The 20474-nt window shown below is 37.8% G+C and overlaps 1 protein-coding gene across 8 annotated transcripts in view; it reads left to right on the top strand.

Moving 5' to 3' along the window:
• Window positions 1-20474, top strand: part of LOC113236336 (neurobeachin) — a 545925-nt gene that overhangs the window by 172424 nt on the left and 353027 nt on the right. For all 8 annotated transcript variants that reach the window (XM_026472364.1, XM_026472367.1, XM_026472366.1 and 5 more), the window contains exon 3: window positions 12356-12482. In XM_026472364.1, the coding sequence (XP_026328149.1) occupies window positions 12356-12482 (127 nt within the window). The remainder of the gene's footprint in view (window positions 1-12355; window positions 12483-20474) is intronic.

Below are 20474 nucleotides of genomic sequence, written 5' to 3'. Positions count from 1 at the left end.
ATGTTCCTCTCGAAGTACGAACAGAAACAACTCTAGCAAGTCCATCTTTAGAGGGATGTAACTTCTCTATCACTCCAAGCGGCCATGATAGAGTCGGTGCGCTTTCATTTATTATAACTACCACCGTACCTTCCTTAATATTTTCATTGGATTTATTCCATTTTCGGCGCGTTTGTAAAGTATGTAGGTACTCGCTACACCATCATTTCCAAAACGTTTGAACCATTCTATCTAAAAGTGAATGCTTTTCGGGAAGATTTTCAACAGTGACATCTATCTCGGCAGCGGGTAACCAGTAGAGGGGCGCGGTGTGTAAAAAATGCGAAGGCGTGCCTTGGGTTCTGAAGGATCGGCACCAAGGAGGGTAAGTGGCCTAGAATTGAGTAGACACTCGATCTGTGTAAGAACAATCACTAATTCTTCTCCTGCCATATGATAAAAATGTGACACAGGAATATTGTTTACAATACGAACAACTCGGTTGGCTACGAAAGTGTGCCAACGGTGCGGCGAGGATTTAATCCAACAAAGCGTTATCTTTGAATCAGTGAACGCGTAAACCATAAATATCGAAGCGCGGTTTATATTTATTTTATTTATTTATTTATTTATTTCAGGCAACTAGGACCCATAGATACATACCTTACAGACTAACATACATATAATATAACAATAACAATATAAAAACAAAATACACCTATATTATATATACCTTAAAACAAACATACATACAATATAATAATAAAAACTAATCTACACGATTTCCCTTATCGGCGACGTGTGGCGCAATCTGGTGTCAGGTAACCGGCCGCGGAATCGCCGATATATGACACCCTTCGGCCAAAATTCCTCTTTCATGAAGGTCGAAAGATGTTCGGTCGGTATTCTCACCACAAACGAATTGAAGTTCACGTTGCGGCGAGACTCCAACCGCTCGACCCTCAGGGTGTATTTGGTTTTATGCCTGATATACTCCACTATTTCCTCAGACTTCGTGGAGTAATGCAGCCGCGACAGGTACAACAGCGTCGTCGGTACGGCCGGACGCAGCAGGAAGTTCGGTCCTGTCGGAGCTGTGCCACACTGGTTACGGCTGGTGGGCTTCCTCTTCACCACCTTTGTGAAGCCATCCTCGTCGCACTGGACCGTCTGCCTCTGTGGTTTTGCAACTTCAGAGACAGGCACACGGAAATTGTTTTTATCCTTAGCCGATTGCCGCCGCTCGAATTTCGAAGTGGCGGGTCGGCTAGTTGAAGCGGCTACAGCGGCTACAGCGGCGTATGCACGTGTCGGGGTTGACGTGCACACGCGTGACATTTCCACCGAGGCAGAGGGGCGGGCAGCGGGGCGCGGCGCATCATGCGCGGTGGCAGCAACGAATGGTGACGCATTGTGTGCCGACTCGAAACTGCTGACCGAGGCATTCAGCGCAGCTCCGCGTCGTGTGTTTACATTAGAGGCTTCTGGTGACCTACATACCGAAACAGCATTGCTTAATAACGCAACTTGGGTACGCAGCTCACTTATGATGTTATCCGAAGCCTCTAATTTACACTGTACTTCGGCTAGGCTAGACTTCAGGGACGTAATGTCCTTCAGCAGCCTAGTAACATCGACGTGGTCGAACGTGACGGGGGGCAGCTTGTGCAGCTCCTTCGCCACGAATGTAGGCACGTCGTCCGGGTCAGTCTCCTTCAGCAGCGTGATGATGTCTTGGAGACTCTTCACGCCTCCATCCCTCCGGCGAGATGGCATCTCTTCGGCTTTACCGAGACGCTGGAAAAGCAGCATCTTGCCACTGCAAATCTCATCTTCACTGAAATTTGATTTGCATATCTGCACTATGCTGACTTCATCCATGGTGTCGATAGCGTGTACAATGAACGCCAGGAGCTCATTGGCAATGAGTTGCTGGGAACTCATTGTCAATTACGCGCAGCGGCTTGTGCCGCTCGAAACACGAGTTAGGTGTAATTAACTCACTTCGTCGTGGCACGTCCGTTTCCGAACGCGCATTGCTACGGACTGGATATATGTAGGATATATGTGTCGTATGCACGACGAAGAAGTTTAGCGAGTACCTCGGCGCCACAAAGTTCAAGCCGAGCGACAGTCAAAGGTTTAACTGGTGATACCTTTGACTTAGCAGCAGACTACCTGCACAGTAACACTATTTCCATGACAAATGTGCGCGTATACAACGGCACCGTACGCCTTTTCACTGGCGTCTGAACATCTGTCTGAAAATGGGACCGCTATGCAAAATATCATTAAGCGAGACTTCACAGCTGGTCTTAGAGCTTGCGTCTAAAACCGAGCGTAACTTAGTTGTCGCTCTGTCTAAGCGAACAACTGCGTGATGCGGTATAATATAAGCGGGCTGATTTTCAATTAAATTATTAAGCGGTGCGGGAGACAAATATCCGTTATCTATATATTCTCGAATCACGTTATCATACGCAGAGCGTAATTCGGGTGCGGAATCTAACTTTCTTTCCAAGTGAAAGAAGCGACGTTTAGCACAGTCGAGCGACTTACCAAGTCTAAAAACGTCGTCTCGAAACAGTAATCCGACTGTATACCTTCCAGTCTTCGGATCGCGCGTGTTAGTTTCAGTGTAAAAATATTCACACTCCTCTTCATCGAGTGACTTGGTCGTCGAGCGAGCAATAGGCCAAATATAGCCAAAATTGTTTTAACATTGACTCCAAAGAGTCTCGATCCGAAGAAGAAATAGCGTGCGTATAAGTGAGCGACCCGCTGTTATTATGTGTGGGTAAAGCGGGCACCGTACCCATAACAACGTAACCAAGTACGGTTTGTACAGCGGGAGGTGATGCAGAATTACCATTTACAATGCGCGGTAACAAAAGAAGCGGGAATAATTGCGCGCCGATCAAAACATCAAGACCACCTGGAACGTCAAACGACATGTCAGCGAGCGGTAAGCCTTGTAAATAAGGCAAAGTGGAAACATCCACAGGCGCGGTAGGCAAGTTGTCAGTAATATTGTCGACAGAGCCCTTAACGGCCATCTCTGTCCCTCCAGTCCCTTTAACTGAGGGAATACAAGTGGAGTTTTATGTTAAACCGAAATTTTATGTTAAACAATCAACAGTAATAAGATTAGTTTGCGAACCACTATCTAATAAACAACGTAAGTATTGTCCTTATTAGCGTTATCCCGAATCACAATTGTAGCGGTTGACAACAACACTGTAGCGGGCGCAGTACATTGCCGGCCACGTACGAGCGTGCTGTGAATAGCAATATTATTACAAAGGCACGGAGCAGCAATGGATACGTTACACAGCGGGGCGTCGGCCGAGTGATCGTTATCTATTGGTCTGCGCTTGGTGGTTCATCGTAACAGCGAGCGCTGTACGTCCGTGCGCGTTGTAGGTGCTAGCGTCGCGTGTGAGATCGGCGCAGCCTGTATCTGTCCTGAAGGACTATTGAAATGTAAAAGAGTGGGATGTTTATTGAAACACATCTCACACTTGACGTCGGACTGACATCCGCGTGCTTTATGTTTAATACTTAAACAATGTATACACGCGTCGAGCTCTTTCACACATTTGAATCGATCACTCGGTGCCATATTAGCGAATGCGGGACATTTATGTTCGTGTGTACAATTATTGCACAAACACTTTTGCGACTTATTACTGCTATCAATAACAACGGGATATGCGTGGGGTTGCGGGGCGGGTTTCAAATGTCCTTTATAGCTATTATAAGTCTTATTAGCGGTATAACTATTTGGATTAGAATAATTCCTGCTATCAGAAGCGGCGGTGTTTTGACAAATCCGATACTGCTCTTTAATAAATTTCACAAAATTATCAAATTTAGGAATTTTGTCATCAGACGAATACGTTTCAAATAAACGTGTGGTTTCAGTATCTAACTTCTGCGTCGCGATATAAAATAAAATAAAATTATCTAAAGCGGGAAGTTTTAAGTTTTTCAAACCTTTTACAGCAGACACGAAATTGTCAGTGAAACTTTCAAAATTACTAGTGCATGGTCCGTTAAAACGTTTAAAATGAAATAATCGATTTAAATATGAAGAAGCTAACATACGCTTATATTCGTATTTATCTACAGGCGACTGCAAAAAGAGATCATAATTATCTCCATCTGGACGAATACCAGAAAATGCGGACAGAGCACTGCGTGACAATTTACCCAATAAATAATACAACTTCTCACTATCAGTGAGAGAGGAGTTGTTGTGCACTGTGCACTTGAAATTAGCGTAAAATAGGCGGCCAGTTACGAATATCGCCGTCAAACGACATAATCCAATAGGTGGTAAGCGGGCCTGCTGTCTAGCGAGTTTAAGGCTCGACACAGTCGGGAAAGGCGCGGGAGCAGAATAAATAGAATGAGCATATTTACTGCGGCGATATAAATCTTCGAATGTCGTCCAAGATTGTTCATCAACATCGAAACTTGGATTCAATCGCAAATTAAGAGCATTGAATTTATCTAATGCTTGCTGACGAAGCCAGCGCTCTCTAGTGGCGACTTCTTATCTTCTATTCCCTTCACTCAAAGGCATTTTGGCACCGTGAAAAAAGGGAGAGAAAGATTCGATGCTATGCCTTACTTATGAAAGTAAAGTATCACCAAAGAAGCGTTGTATATAATATTGGTTTGAATGTGAATGTTAAACATAGCCAATAAAAATTATATGGGAAATTTAAAAATAAAAATAATCCGTGTGTGGCGTTACCAGTTATGATCCTAAAACTGTCTATAGGATTGATAATAACGCATTCATTTTACACTCTTACAATACTGTCCTTCCTCGCACCCGCTCTCCGCTACCTCAAAACTGTAGTCACGAGTTAAAAAACTTAAGAATACTAGTGTACGCGAGTGACATTGAAAATAATAATAATAATAACGCACACACTCCACATAATAATCCATACAAAACTGTTATACAATTGATGTAAAATAATAATAATTCGGCCATTCTCGGACTAGTGTTTACTACCTAATTTACGTGGTAAGTGTTATTATTTAAATATTGTAGCATTATTTAAATTTTATTGTTCCTCTTGAAATTTCATAGCAAGTGCCTATGACTAAAATTTTTGCTTTCACCAAAACTTCAGGCGTTCAAAATTTTAAAAAATTAGACACGCGATTACGCAGATATCCCACGGAATGAGTTAAAGCGAAATAGCGAAGAAAAAAAAGTGTAACTGTTTTAAAGACATTTTCGGCTTTCACAAGTTAGGGCTATATTATGAGAAAAGCGGTAAAGCGACATAAATAGTGTTTGTAAAATCATGTTAATAAATGTTTAATAAAATTTAATTTTTTTGAGATAATCATTCTTGTAATTTGTAAGTACAAAAATCGAAGAACTTTGAAGTAAGTTTTCGCCAAAACCGTGTGAAATTAGCAAACGATAGTTTTCGTCCTACGTTTGGAATATTAAATTGATTAAAACACATCACTTGCTAAGCTTCATTCAAAAGTAATGTTCCAGGCGGTTTGTTTGTTACCTTCTGTATGAATTGACTAGGTAATGGTAACAACAGATTCACAGTAGAACAAAGGTAGTGTTTGTTAACTAAGCAACTTTGGACAGGGCACAGTGTGTCAAAAGAGTACCTCAAACTTGGCAAAAGTTTACCCTCACTTTGCCTATGGCGCTTTTCACTACAATAATAACTTTTAATATGTAACTCCTAGAGTTATGTTTATGATAAGTGAAAACAAATATGCTTATGCTATTTGAACACTTAAGCCACAAACTGGAAAACAGCGAACGGTGGCGCAGTGGCGACTGCGATACGGGCGGCGCGGCGGCGCTGTGAACACATCGATTCGATGTCGTTACTGTAATGTCACTTTTTATAGTACCCAATTCTTTTATTTAGTATTATTATGGGCGCAAGCAGACGTGAGTCCTATTTACAAACAAAGAAAGCATAAAGTCGAGTTTCGCCTAAATTACGAAGACCAAAGACAAAATCCGGGTAAGTTCTATGATGACGCTTGCTTGACCGTGGTCACGTTTGACTATATTCTTGGAAATATCAGGCCAGAATTGATATCACACTCTAATTATGAACGAATATTATCTCTATTCTTCTGTTTGCAGTTATTAATCATCCTCCTTTCATTTGCATTCCTTGTATTTATTGAGATTTTTTGCTAAATAACTCTACTAGTTTTCTTATGATTATGAACAGAAATCTCACCGGGTCGACGCAATTTTTCTGTGTGTTCGATCTTTGTGTTCATAATCGTTATCCTTCTATTTTTAAGATCAATGTTTGCTGTCATATTGGTTGGTTATCTTTCTGCGCACTTTAAATGAGTCCTTAGGCATCTTGATCAAGCCGCGCAAGCCGCCATTCGCATCGTTGTCGCGAATGCGCCGCCGCCGCCGCCCGCTGTCGTCCAGTTTGCAGCCTAAGAACTTTTTGATTCGATTTGGCCCAACGTCAAAATTAAAAAAATCCAAAAGAGAGGAAGTATTTCTAAACGACCACAAGGAACCCTAAAGGAACATTTACTGGTTGCTTAAGCACGTCTTTTATCCGCTTTGACGTATAAGGGCCTGAATTTAGTGCTGTGAAGTTGAAATACTTCGTGATAATTGTTCGCCTCATTTCGTAGTACTTAAGTTACTTCTTGATTCTCTAAGTTATTTTCTACGACCGTTTCCATCATGATCACAACAAGTTTCATACAGTTAAGTAGTTAAACAAAGATATATAAATGAGTAAGAGCAGTTCGTTTGATGAGCGAAGTTGCTGCGATAATGAGCCGGGTGTGCGAGTTGGTGAGGTTCGCTAGCTATAAGTGGGTAAACTTTGGCTCCGTCGATTATTATGTTGGTAGACGTGTCTGAAAGTCTTGCGAAAACATTGTGTGATAACCTAATTGTCGTATTGGATTATACATAGGGAAGTTCCGACCCGAAATAGAAATGGCTAAGTGGATACCGCTATTTCGTTGTCGTTGTCACATTCGATGGCATGCTTTTCGGCAGATCTACATTGAAAACCTTACTTTTATTCACACAAATTCTTTGAAAGCAACACAACAGCTATGGTCCAACGTGTACGGGATAGAAGATATCATTTCTGTGATATTTAATTTATTTGACACGGTTTATTTTATCAATTCTACCTTCTCTGGAAAGTTTTAAACATTACGAATTCATACAATAAATCTACTTATGATCTTGTTATACAAGAACAGACAGAATCAGACTGGTGTAATCACTTGCGAAAACCACAGTCGAAAGTTTAATTCCTAACGCGTTTACATGAATTACGCTTTGTCGAGTTTTCAAGTACGTAAAACAGTAATAAGTGTCTCGTGACAAAAATTTGAGTACTCCTTTTTATCTTCTTTCCTTTTATGTTAACGGTGCGGTCTTAGAAGAGGTTCTTTCATTGGTTGTAGTAATATTTAATTAGCTGGACAGCTTCGTTTGTTTTCGTTAAACTTTAACAGTTTACGATGTCAGTTTTTTTTACTGTAACCATCAACTTATAATTTTTAATATTTCGAAAACAAACAAACAAAGATACATTAGAAAACGTCATATGAAATGTCTATCAGACTTTATCGATATGTGTTATGTAGTTTACGAGAGGTGTGGATTATATCGATAAGGATGATGTGGCGACTCTATAGTAATTTAAGAATTAAAAAGATTTAAAGTTCGTTGGAAGTACTCAACTGTAACTTTGATTGATGTAAGTAAAATTTGAACATACTAACTATATCTTGAGTCCCACGACCCACTTGTGGCCCACTGTACGCATGTAGGTCTACAATCTCGTCGAATAAAAAAGTAGTAAAACAAATCCCCGGGATAAAGCTTGGGCGGGGTTCAACAATCGCATGAATTCGCTTGATAGCGGTGCAGTGGATTAATGAGAAAAGTTCCCATCTCTGCGCACCACTGCGATCCTGGTAGCGTGCTCATTGGGATTGCTGTGATTTTTATTTGAAATTGTTTGGCATTCGAAGCAATCTAGACCTTATTTAACTGGGATAAGAAGTCGTGCTATTAATTAGTTTCTGTACAAGAAGGTTAGTCAGTTTTATAAGTTACATTTATCCACGGAACTAAGATATAGCCAGAAATGATCTTTTTAACAAAAACATATGTTTTAATCTAATCTGTAGTCAATAGTTACTGTCACACAAAATATGCGGCTAGTTTTTTTTTAAATAGAATTTCTCATGGCCCGAGGTGAACTCATTTTTTGTTCCACGTTGTGCAATTTTACTTTACTTCGTTAAGTCTCCTCTCCTGTACGGAGAAATAAACAACAAATAAAACATAAATAAAAATGCGCAAAAAAGAAAACAATTGTTTCCATTTTTAGAATTTTTACAAAACAAAACCTGTCCCGTGGAGTGCAAATGGCGTAACCAGACGAACAGAAACAAAGTGTCGGTTCAAGCGAACCAAGGCAAAAGCACCTTCGCGGTCTAACAAGACCCTGTAATTACATTGCATTCTTTCACCGTTAGCGGCGCAATCTCGTCAGATTACAAACGAGGAATTCCAGAACATTTCAACTGAATTCCCGCGAATCACTCTCGTACGACAGGAATTTCGAAAGATTTTTTTTTATATCTATTGCTTCTGAGCTGACCGATCTGATTGCACGTGAAATTAAGTATTAAAAATTTATAGTCGGAAGTAATTTTTCGTTTACCATACCAATCAATCATTTCACTTTTTTACATTTCAATATTTCATTTGCCCCTCTTTTGCTCCGCGCGCGTTTAAATCGCCCGCCACAAATGTTTTATGGGGTAACATGGCCAAGGATCAGTTCAGAGCATCAATTTCACATAGCTGCGGTCCTTGCCCTTGCTTTAGCTGACGTTCTCATTGGTCGTATAAGGTTGGAACAAAAAATTGACCCCGCCCATAACAGTCTGCATCCGTAGGGCGAGTTGCACCTGTTTCTTTTCGACCTCCTCGCGACTCCTGGTAGCCCGGTAGCGCATAAGAATATTTACACGTGACTTGCGGAGTTTATCGGGACACGTGGTTCGCCGCCTCGAGTATGTGTTTTTTTAGTTCTTTTTTTTTTTAAGGAAATGTTTTGAAAGAAAAGTGAACTTGCGGAGGAAGTTCCCGAGCAAAAAGTATTTTTACTTTATCTTGTTTTTTTACGCGTAAGGAAGGAAAAATATGAGAACACAAGATTCACGAGGACTGACAATTAATTTATTTTGTACGTGTCGATGGGACATGGAATACGTTACTTGCACTTGCTTTTCCGTATGCATATAGCCTGGACATCTTCTGGGATAGGATGAATAAGGCGTCTAATCCCAGGAGACGCCTAGTTCTTCATCGTCATCAAGGTTAATAAACGTCTTACATCTTTTTTATGTGCTTGGGTTTCAAACTCGGGAATTCGCTATATTATGTGTAGCTCTGCTAACCGCTAACTAATGCCTTAACGATCAATATCGTTACGGTAAGTTCCGATGAGTCGAACACGTTAACTAATGCTTAGTTGGTACAGCGTCTGCCACGGTAAGCTAGAAGACATCGGTTCGAATCCGGCCGTATCGAAGGAATTTTTTCTGATTGTTCGATATTTGTATTAATAAATATAACAAACTAGTGGAGTAATTTCACAAAAAATAATTGAATATCAATTCAATAAAAATTTAAAATACGTTAACTAATTTTAACTGTTTCAAAAACAGAATTTTGTGATCTATTTTTTGCTATTTAAACAAGCGGTTTTTGACCATTTGTCACTTAGCCGTAATTTGGAAATATCTTTTCAACTCACGCCCGGAAATCAAAACTCGTAAAAAAACAATTACGAAGTTTTATTAGGTCAACAAAAGGATGCTTATATATCTGTTTTTTTTTTGCCTAGCAACTAGAAAACAGCTGTTTAGTTCACCAGTGCCACACTCAACGCTTCGGTCATAATCATTCCTCGTACTTGATGTTACCCTGGTACCCTTGGGAATGAAGCCGCCCTCGTGTGACTTTAACGAACTTTTCAGGCTGTTGCATTATAATAAAAAGCATCTTATTATTTATGCTAGCCTGGTACGCATGAGAATATAGTTAACCCTTTTATTCTTTAAAATAACGGTTAAGTTAACGGTTAAGTTTTTTCAATATAGTTTCTAACCGTGTTTTTCTAATTTAACGTTTGAACTAAAACTAGATTCAATCGGTTCGCTTCGCGTTATTGCGGAACTAAGAAATACGAGTGTCTCTCTGGCATATTTTATTTATTTATTTCTCCAAATACCTCAGTGCCACAGTTTACATTGTGGGCGCTGGTTGCGAAGTCCTGGATTCGATTCCAGGTAGGACCAATTTGGGAAATGAAGTTTTCTAAATTTTTTCTAGTCTGGGTGTTTTGCGAAGTATCCCAGAATTCCGTTCCTTTGATACTCATAGTACAAGAAATTGTCTAGGCAGTTGATATGGTTGCATGATGTCATTATTTATAACAAACACTTTATTACTTCACAATCTTCATATCCCTAAACCTACATCGCGTCGGTAATATGGTAATTTGTGTGATATTTATATCCTTTGTATTGTTTATAGTTTCTAAATACTAAACCTAGTTATTTATTGTTTTGCATAAATAAATCATATTTTGGCATGCAAACACAATGCCGGGAGAAAGAAGTCATTTCTCAGCACCATTCATTCATTCACTAATCAGGTAGGCACTAAAATACAGACCTGTTTGTCGCAAACTTATATCTTAAAAAATGTAAGTCACATTGCTTCTTTAGTGAGGGACTGATAATCCGAGATGAAACTTAGGAAGCAGCGTTTATGAGACGTGCAAAAAACGTATTCCAACACGAGCACAACATTAGCATAAATTAGTGTAAATTAAGGTGGGTGCACATTATTGCGTAAAATGAGGGCTGTGCAGTGCAACGCGCGAGGAATTTCAATTAAAGTGTCTTTGTGTTTTTTGTCTTGTATTCGACGCTTTATTTTCGTTGCCACGTTATTTTGTATGTAGTTTTTAGCAAGATTTTGTCAGTGCTTTAGTAACATTAGTGTTTTAAGGATTGGACCTTATCAACTGGAAATAACCATGCTATATTTTACTTTTCATTTCAAAGATTTGTTTATTGCAGTCGTTATTTAAAAAAAAACGTATCTAAAATATTTTTTTGACGGAAATGTACAGAAATTGGGCTATTTTCAATAAATCATCATCTAAATGGCGCCGCAATCGCATCTGTGCCGAGTAATTATCGAAATTCAGCCAATATCAATAATTTATTGACGCCACAACATTTGCATCACCGTTCCACAGCACTCGCACCGCCCGCAATCCTTATATACTTTGAATATTTAATTACACGTCAACATTAAAACGGCGTTGAATACAGTTCTAATTGACGAAGCATTTTTAAAAAGGAGGCATGGCAATCCATGTCGCTGCTGTCCATCCCTTAGGCCCTTTCGATGACATTCACAAGTGATTGACAATTTTATAATTTCGTTTTTACGAAATCAAGAAAAAATTGACAACTTTGCTAAAATGCCATGATTACGATGCCACAGAGACGATGTTTTATTGTAATCTCAAAAATTTTATTTGAGTGAATAATCAAATAAATAAGTTGTGTACCTTCATCTAAAGTTTTTTTGGTATCCTACTCTCCTAATCTTAAGACCTTGTATGCATCCAAAAGCAACAATTATAACGCATCCTCAGATATTTCACACTCATAGTTGAATCAGTATCACTCACAACACACTCTACACTTACTCTCCACTTTCTTGATACACAGTGTGTCTTCGTTTAACTGTATTAACTCTTCGAACATCTTTCTCATACTTTAGTCTTTTCTGGGTCCCAAATGAACAGTTTTATTGTACTGGTTTTGGGACTACAAAGTTCCTTCTAGTTTACTTGTAAGCCATTTGTTGATAAAAATTCGATTGATGCTTGCCCGCCGTGGCGGTAACGGTACTATCTGCTAACACAGGTTAGATCCTTTTATGGTGTCTGGATGTTGCCTGACTGGTCAGCAATCAATCAATAACTAATAATTACTGTATTATTTCTGTAGTATTTGTAATAGCTATAAATAAAGTTATTATTATGATCATTCTGATACTTGAATTCATTACTCCATTTTAATCATCTACTTTTTTGCTGGTACTGCGGTGACACACCATGATAACATTCTAGTAGCGAAAGGTGCTTATTTTTACAGCACATTGTTGTTCAGCGTTGGCATTATTTTGTACAAAAGTTGGGCTTAAATTAAAACAATAGAAATTTTACTGCAGCAGCGTCCAAAATACTTATTAAGTTAATTTTTGTTTTAGGCGGAGATATGGTCTGTGTTTATCGCGATCCTGCGCAAGAGTGTGCGCAACCTGCAGGCGTGCACCGACGTGGGGTTGATACACCACGTACTGCAGCGGTTGCCGCATGCCGAAACTGTCGTCGCCGGTGAGTACATTGTTATGGTTGTAGAAAACAAAAAGGAGTTGAGTCAACTTTCGTTCTCGTAGTCATTAAGCGCATTTCGGTAGTAAAAGTACTATCCTATTGTTACTTAGAGTAAATCCTACAATACAATCTGAGCAAAATGTTGGGTTGGTAAACGTTTTAAATACAAAGTTCTTTAGTATGATTTTTTTTACACCGTGTCCAACTAACGCTTGGTGACTTTTTGTTTGTAGTTATTGGATTGGCAATGAACCACTACCTTAAAATGTTTTATACTCTTCAGTGCTATTAATTCCTTGGTAAGGGTACGAAATAAACCATGATCTTATTAATGCAATTGTAGTTTTTTATATCTGCCTTCCCTCGGCAACCCCGCATCAATCAATTGCTATGCGTCTTCCTGCCTGAATGGATTTTTTTTTAAATCGCCCCTGCTTCTAGGAACCAACTACATAAAGTTTTACTTCTTTTTCATTTATTTTGCTCTAGTACCTCTGAGAGGATAATAATGTAAGTCTGAGAGAACTTATTGAATATGTAAGGAAAATAACAACTTTTATTTTCTGCTGTCCTAGTGACTATGGGAAAGTAATTAAATCTGTATTGAAACGATTTTTTTACATGAACCATCTTTAGCTCGTGGGATATTGAATTAAGTTCAATATGCGTTCAATACATTGAAAGCAAACAATTCTGGATGCCGTCCGCTACCCTGGTGTCCCTGGGAACAAGTTAAACCTATAGGGAAAAGTTTAACGGCGCTTTAACGACATCCTTTTCAACGCGATTAGGCTCTTTGGTAGGCGTGGGAACTTATCACTTAATATAGGAACTTTAACTCTTAAGTAATCCTGTTAGTCTAGTATCCTTGGGAATATATTAAAACTTTTAGTGAAGGTATAACGTAAATCTCAGCTAGCTTGTTACATAATTTTTACCAGGTGTTTTCAAATCTCCCAAATAAGCGTGGGAATATTAAACGCAGTGAATATTAATACTACATTCTTACTTTCTGTTGCCTTAGTAACTGTGGGAAGAAAATATCTCTTCCAGGCTTTTTTACGTTTAATATTTTATGTGATATTTATTATATACTAGCAATTCTAGTAATTGTTAAAAAAACATCCTTATGTTGTAACGATTTCATTGCACCTTGCTTTTTATTTTGAAATTGTGACTTCCATCTTCTGCAACAGGACTGCAACAATCATTGTTTTGCCCCTGGCCCCTAGTAGTTTCTGATGAATTTGTGATTATGATAAGGAAATTAGCCAAGTCTGTAATGTGTAACGAAAAAAGAAGTAGCACATACGTGTTCAAAACGTTAACTTATAGACGAATAAAATAAATGATGTCGGTACCACATGAAATATGATTGTTAAACTGACGCCAGCGAAAATATTATGGAAATTCAATTTGCCAAGGGTCTCTTAAAAATACCGTTTTTTTTTATTTTTCCGCTCTTTGTTGTCAAGTCCTACTCTCGTGGCAACAACGACGTCATTATAAAATTATCTGCGTCGCCTTACATTTCTGCTGCCCTAGTTATAGTGAGAACCTAGAAAGGGCTACAGACTAACGAGTACGACGGCATATCATTATAAAACATTTCACAATTTTATGATAAAATATGATATATGTATGTACATACGTTACGTATCGTAACGCCTGCCTCCCACCGGGCTAAGGAGAGACCATGGACCTCCTGCTACGCTCCTGATGAACCGCTTTCGCTTTCTCCACTCCTATCAGTCTATGTATATTTAAAGGCAACGAACAAACTCAAATGTGTAAATATTTAAAGGCAAAAAACAACTCGCATCCATTGTAAGAAAACGAAAATTTAAAAATGGTTTCATACAAAAGCTCTATGCCGCCCTAGACCCAATATTTGGGAAAAAAGCATAAAAGAAACATTTCTTAGACGTAACATTACGCAACAGTCTCACTACCTCATTTCCCCTGTTGCCCTAGTAAAGGTGTGAAATAGAAATCCGTGCGATGCAATCTCGTCCTTGCATCTTTTACCTGCCTCCCTTTCTATTAAAATGCGACCCCGCCCTATCCCTAAAAAGAAAAGAACGCGTAACAAACAACCCCTCTTCGCCTTAGGGATTTGTTGACTTCAATTAGTTGCTGGTTCCCTGGTACCGCTGGGAACATTAAGAACTTTGTAAGAAAAGCAATGTCTTGAATATCTCCTTGGTTTATATTGTCTTGGTGTTCTCGTTAAGTTTGTTAACCCCTTTTTGAAACGATTTTCTACAAAGTATTTATTTGGCACTGGTTTCAAGCGGAGCTTAGTGTGGTGTTCAATACAGTTGCTCAAAACGTGGTATTTTTTTCATACTACAAATCGTGTCGAAAGTTGGATTTTTCGCACTAGTTGCTTTTTACTTTTCCATTTTTTTAAATTTACTGTTGTTTCAAGTCTTAAACATAGAACTGAAGAAGTTGTATATTTATATAATATTTATGTGCTTTGTGACGCAAGTCAGTCATCATTAAAACTTATATTTACTTACAAAGGTCTTGTTTGTTTAAATTGCATAGGTGTTTTATAAAACAACGGGTTACACTTAAAAATGCCAAAATATTTTTCATAAAGATGGCTGGTTGAGTATTAACAATAACCGGAGGTGAGAATTACGCGAGACCGCTGCGCGTCGCGCCACTAAAATAGTAATTTTAATGTGGCTGAATATTGGCATTGGCAACAGGTGCCATTGTACTCTTAATTTTTATCAGACAAAGAAATAAAATGAGTTTTTTTAAAATACTGTTTTAATTTATTTTCAATGTAGTTTTTTCTCAAATGTGTTAAAAACGTCGTTTGATACATCTGCGGATTTGTCATTTTCACTTGTCTCGAGTCTTGACTCTCGCCTGTGCGGAAAGTTAGTCATTATTCACGAGTCTCGAGGCTTCTTGGTCTGAGCCAGAAGCGAGGGTCAAGACTCGAGACAAGTGAAAATGACAAATCCGCACATGTATCAAACGATGTTTTTTATCATTGTTAATACTCAGTCAGCCATCTTTATGGAAAATATTTTGGTATTTTTAAATGTAACCCGTGTTTTATAAAACACCTATGCAATTTATACAAATAAGATGTTTGTAAGTGAATATAAGTTTTAAGACGAATTACTTACGTCACAAAGCACATAAATATGAAATAAATATACAACCTCTTTAGTTTATGTTTAAGACTTGAAACAACAGTAAATTAAAAGAAATGGAAAAGTAAAAAGCACTAGTGCGAAAAATCCAACTTTCGGCACGATTTGTAGTACGAAAAATACCACGTTTTGAGCAACTGTATTAAAAAAGAATTTGCCATCGTCGTCGTCCTCAGAAATGGGTTCGATAACTTTAAGTACTTCTTCAATGGACTGACATCGTGATCCTCCTGGAGGCGTCAAGAAAAGCTGACGTAATATTTTCGTTTACTTGTTTGTAGGTGACAGCGTGTCAGAAATTAACTTTGGTGCTCTGCACCACACCTACTCATACAGGAATTGAAGGAATTCTGTTATGAGTAAGAAGATGGAAAAGTGACCCTAATAATAAATAACAATAATGTCCTTCTTTAAATTTTTACTGAGGAAATTAAATAATTTCATAAATCTGTTGAGTATACAAGTATTAATCTACGTGTAGGCATTTCTTCATTTTAGTAATGATCGACGCCTGCTAGAATAAACAAATAAATAAAATGCATTGTAGGCGGGGCAAGTAAGGAACAAGTATGGATGGTGATTTTATACCTGAGACTTTTGTAGAACCATGTTGTTTTTTTTTGTCCTGTGGCTTTGGTCGTGTGGCCTCTCAACATCTTCTGAGTTCCTGGTGTTATATCGATATTTATTTACATATTTTGATTCAATTAACTTTATGGAGTTCTTAGGTTTTCGCGATAGTTTGTTTACTACACATTTAAAATTTAATTCTTTCTTCGGATCAAAAGTTGGAAAAGAAAGAAGTCAGCAGTCACCGGGACCTGTTAAGGGCCCGAAACGTTGGTTTGTTAAAAAAAAACAAATACTCGCGATTTAGATCCAAAAAATAGTTTCATTTTCCAATTAAGTTTATTAGTAAACTGAAGTATTACTTTGTTTATGTTATCTTGGTGTACAAGTGTGTGTTTAACTGTTCCATTGAGACTTGGAGAATTTTACAAAAACAGTGATTAACTTGGTTACTTAGTTCCTTTGGCGACAAAGGTGGCGTATGGTGATCCTGTAGATTATTTGGTACCCTGGTTAACCATCTAAATATCTGTCACATTTTATTTTGTGTTAAGGTTTTTTTTACAATGCTTGTTGAGAAATTTATTAAAATTGTGTTCAAAACTTGTTACAGACTAGACCGCCAGTATACTATTTATATTCTCATTTCCTGTAGTCTTCTGCTCTCCTAGTTTTACTGAACTGTATGCACCAAATTTGGTTATTATGAGATTGGTATGTGTGTACTGGGCACTACTCGCGTCGCTTCTTTAAACGTTTCTTAACTTCCAAACAGCTTCTGCACTCGTTGATATTTTGCCGTACAGTACATAATAAATAAATAAAGATCGAGAATTATGGTTTACGGAGAAACCCCTGAGCAGCCTTAATATTTATTTTATTACCACAGCGTTGTTTCCTAGCCGTGCGGGTAATTAATATAACATTTGATTACCCTTAACTGCTCTAGAAACGCTATTATTATTATTCGCAGCAGCACATTAGAATTTTCTCTTTGCTTTGGTTTAATATCAAACAGCTAACCTTTCATTCGTCCATAACGCAATAACTATTTATCAAAAAATAAATTCCCCATTCTTTTAAAAATAATATTTTTCTTTAAAAAGCAAATTTAATTCTGTTTACTGAGAGGGAAATGAAAAACAAACGAAGACAAAAAACACTCCACTTTTAAAAAGTGGACCATAAAATAAATAACTGCATGCATATTACCGAAAATCGTGCGCACTATTTTTTATGCGCATGAATTTCAAGTTATTATCGTATTTCAAGTCATAATTGAGTACTTTTATACATTTAAATCCACTCTTACACGATTTACATAACTCCTGCGCTAAAATCGTTCCACCTTATAAAATATTCACTAAACCATTTTATAATATCTCAGTATCTAGTATCTTTCTTTGAGGATTACTGAAATATGGAAAAATCTTGCATTTTCCTTAATTTTATGTTGCATTTTACGAATATTTTGTTGTTAGACCATGGGGATTGTTTATTATTGTTCGCCCGTTCATGTTTGCATTTTATGAGGTTTAATGAGCCAATGTTTGGGAATTTCTTTTGTAAATTTTGTTAGTCTATGTTGTTTACTTTTATTGTAACAATTTTATATTTGTTTATTTCTTTTTACAAAAGAAACGTCAGATAAAGCTTATTTTAAAGTGTCTCTTGTCCTGACGGATTTTTTTAAATACCAATAAGCAATTTAATTCACACAGACAATGCCGTCACAAAACATTTTCCAGAAACAAACTGTACAACTGTAATATTTACATCTGCTAAAAAAATACATAACGGGTAGCTAGCTTCTTTTAAAAGTAGAAAAAAAGCATCTTTGTCATGCAGGTGAAATAAAGACTAGCACAATAGCACGCCAGTTCCAGTTCAGACACGTGTCTCTAGTTAGAGCTTCCATTGTGTACTGCTAGCCTGGTACCTAGCTTGCCATGTTTTCTGTGAGGTTACTATTATTTTTTTATTCTTCACGGTAATTTTTGCCCCATATTGCGTTGCTGTGCTTAATCTCCAATGGTTTTATATAGGAAACGATTACACAGTGAATGGCTACTCATTCCCTGTGTGTTCGTCGTCCACAAACAGGTAGACGACCAGTTTGTGGGCGATTATGGTAAGCTTTGTTTGCTTGAGGAATCCTACGTAGAGCAGTGGAATATTATAAGCATGTTGTGTTGGTTGCACGGACACGGTTGTCATCTTTCCTTCAATGAGATTGTGTTTTAGTTTAATGGACACTGATCCACTCAAAAAGAAAAGCTTTCACCGAAATTTTCTTTCGAAATACGCAAATGGCCGACACGTTGACGGCTTATTCGAAGTTAAAAACCTAATCAGCCATCTTGTCTAGTTATATCTCTGGAAGCAGGACCCAAGAACTGTTCACGGCTAAAACCACGCCTGTTCAATAATAACATTACAATACTATCCAATTATTATTCTCGTATTGTAAAGCAAAATGTTTAACAATGTTCAACTTCCCTTGTTTTCCCAAGTTTTTAATATATGACTTTTCATGTTCTAGACAAAACTTTATATAAAAGTTGTTTACGCTGCCTATTGTTTGCTATATTCCCGCCATCGTGCCATTCAATCTTCCCAGGTACTTATACCCGTTGATGCCAGCTCGCCTTTTATTTTGCATGTCGTGGCGTTGGTGCCAAGCAAATTGGGTCAATGTGTGTGCTTTCCCTTCGAAATTCGGTCACGAGGACTTCAGAACTAAAACAGGAACAGACAAGCAGTACAAATCAAGACAACCTTATTAATTTGGTTTATTTTGGATGCTTTTATCGACTAGGCTGTTCTAATCGTTCAAGCGTTTATGATCTAAAAATATCAGTACTTGAAAATAATGTCACCTGAAAAGTAGGGTTGGCACTTTGTTTTATTTTTTATGATACCCAGGGGTGGGACGAACAATTCCAGCCCCTGGTGGTAAGCAACACACCTGACCATAGCAATTACAGTGCTACTCAGAGCTTTAAATCGCAAAGGTCACAGGGACACCGCCACTGCGTCCGACCCCTTGAGACCATTAAGTTCATGAGTCTCAAGTGCCTGTAACTTCACCAGCACATTTACCCTTCAAACCGAAATACATTAACGCTCGTATTATTGCTTGGCGGCAGAAATAGGTGAGGTGGCAGTACTTCCCTAGACGAACTCTTTCACTACTTACTACATTTATTTCAAATATCATGGATTAAGTTTAACAAGTCATTGCCATGGATTTTTGTCCTCAAGGTACGCAGAAGCTGTATAATAAATTAATTATTTCTAGTATAAAGTTTTTGCTTCATTGTAGTTTTAATAAACCTCGTGAATGGCAAATTTTGAATATCAACCGCAATCTCTATCTCTCAACAACACTCTGGACGCAGATTGTAAATTGCCATAACCGCGTGTTTTTGCAGGACAAAATAATATTCTAGTGTATGTAATATGCAAATGTATTGTCTGCCGTGGGATATACCATCGTATATAAATTAGATAGCTGTGGTTAGTCTATCGATTAAATTTCGCATCTAAATGCTAACAACAACCTACGTCAATCACTCTAGGTTTGTCGTATCGGAACTTCGTTACTATAGCAACGCGTTTTTTTGTATAGTGGTATTAGTGAGAGCTCGGAATTGCCGGTGTCGGGAGTTGGTGTGTCGTTCGCATAAAAACCTCAAAATTAAATCTCAAATCCAACCACAAAATCAATGCTAATCTTATGTATTGCCGAATTTAAACACGTCTTTCAAAAGTTTACCTTCTTTAGTAATTTAACAGAATCTGCCTTGTACTTTTTATATTGTCCTGTAATCAAACTTTTTTCGTCGGAACCTCGACGTAATTTATATCTGTCCTTTAGTCTGTATGCTACAACACACATTTTACTTACTCAATTTATGCACCTGTAGTCATGAAAATAGGTATACATACATACATAATGTTAATATTCAAAAACCGATCTAAATAAAATTTCAAGTATTTTTTTTTCATTGCCATAGGAACATTGCATAACGCACGAAAATTGGGTATTCCTACTTTGTCCAGTAAGTTGTTAAGGAATTCATCGCTCAAATAAAATAAAATATATATATAGAATTTTATGATATGCAAGATTATTTCTTGTTAGATTTACCTGTAATTTTTATGAAGTTGTAACAGCAAAATGTAAAAAAAACAATATTCCTGGAGGCGCCGGGTATCGATCCCGGTACCTCTCACATGC

This window comes from Hyposmocoma kahamanoa, unplaced genomic scaffold (assembly GCF_003589595.1).
Source record: "Hyposmocoma kahamanoa isolate Upper Pololo Valley unplaced genomic scaffold, ASM358959v1 91, whole genome shotgun sequence".
Lineage (NCBI taxonomy): Eukaryota > Metazoa > Arthropoda > Insecta > Lepidoptera > Cosmopterigidae > Hyposmocoma > Hyposmocoma kahamanoa.
The sequence above is the reverse complement of the archived record's forward strand: the minus strand, read 5'-3'. Positions and strand labels throughout refer to the sequence as shown.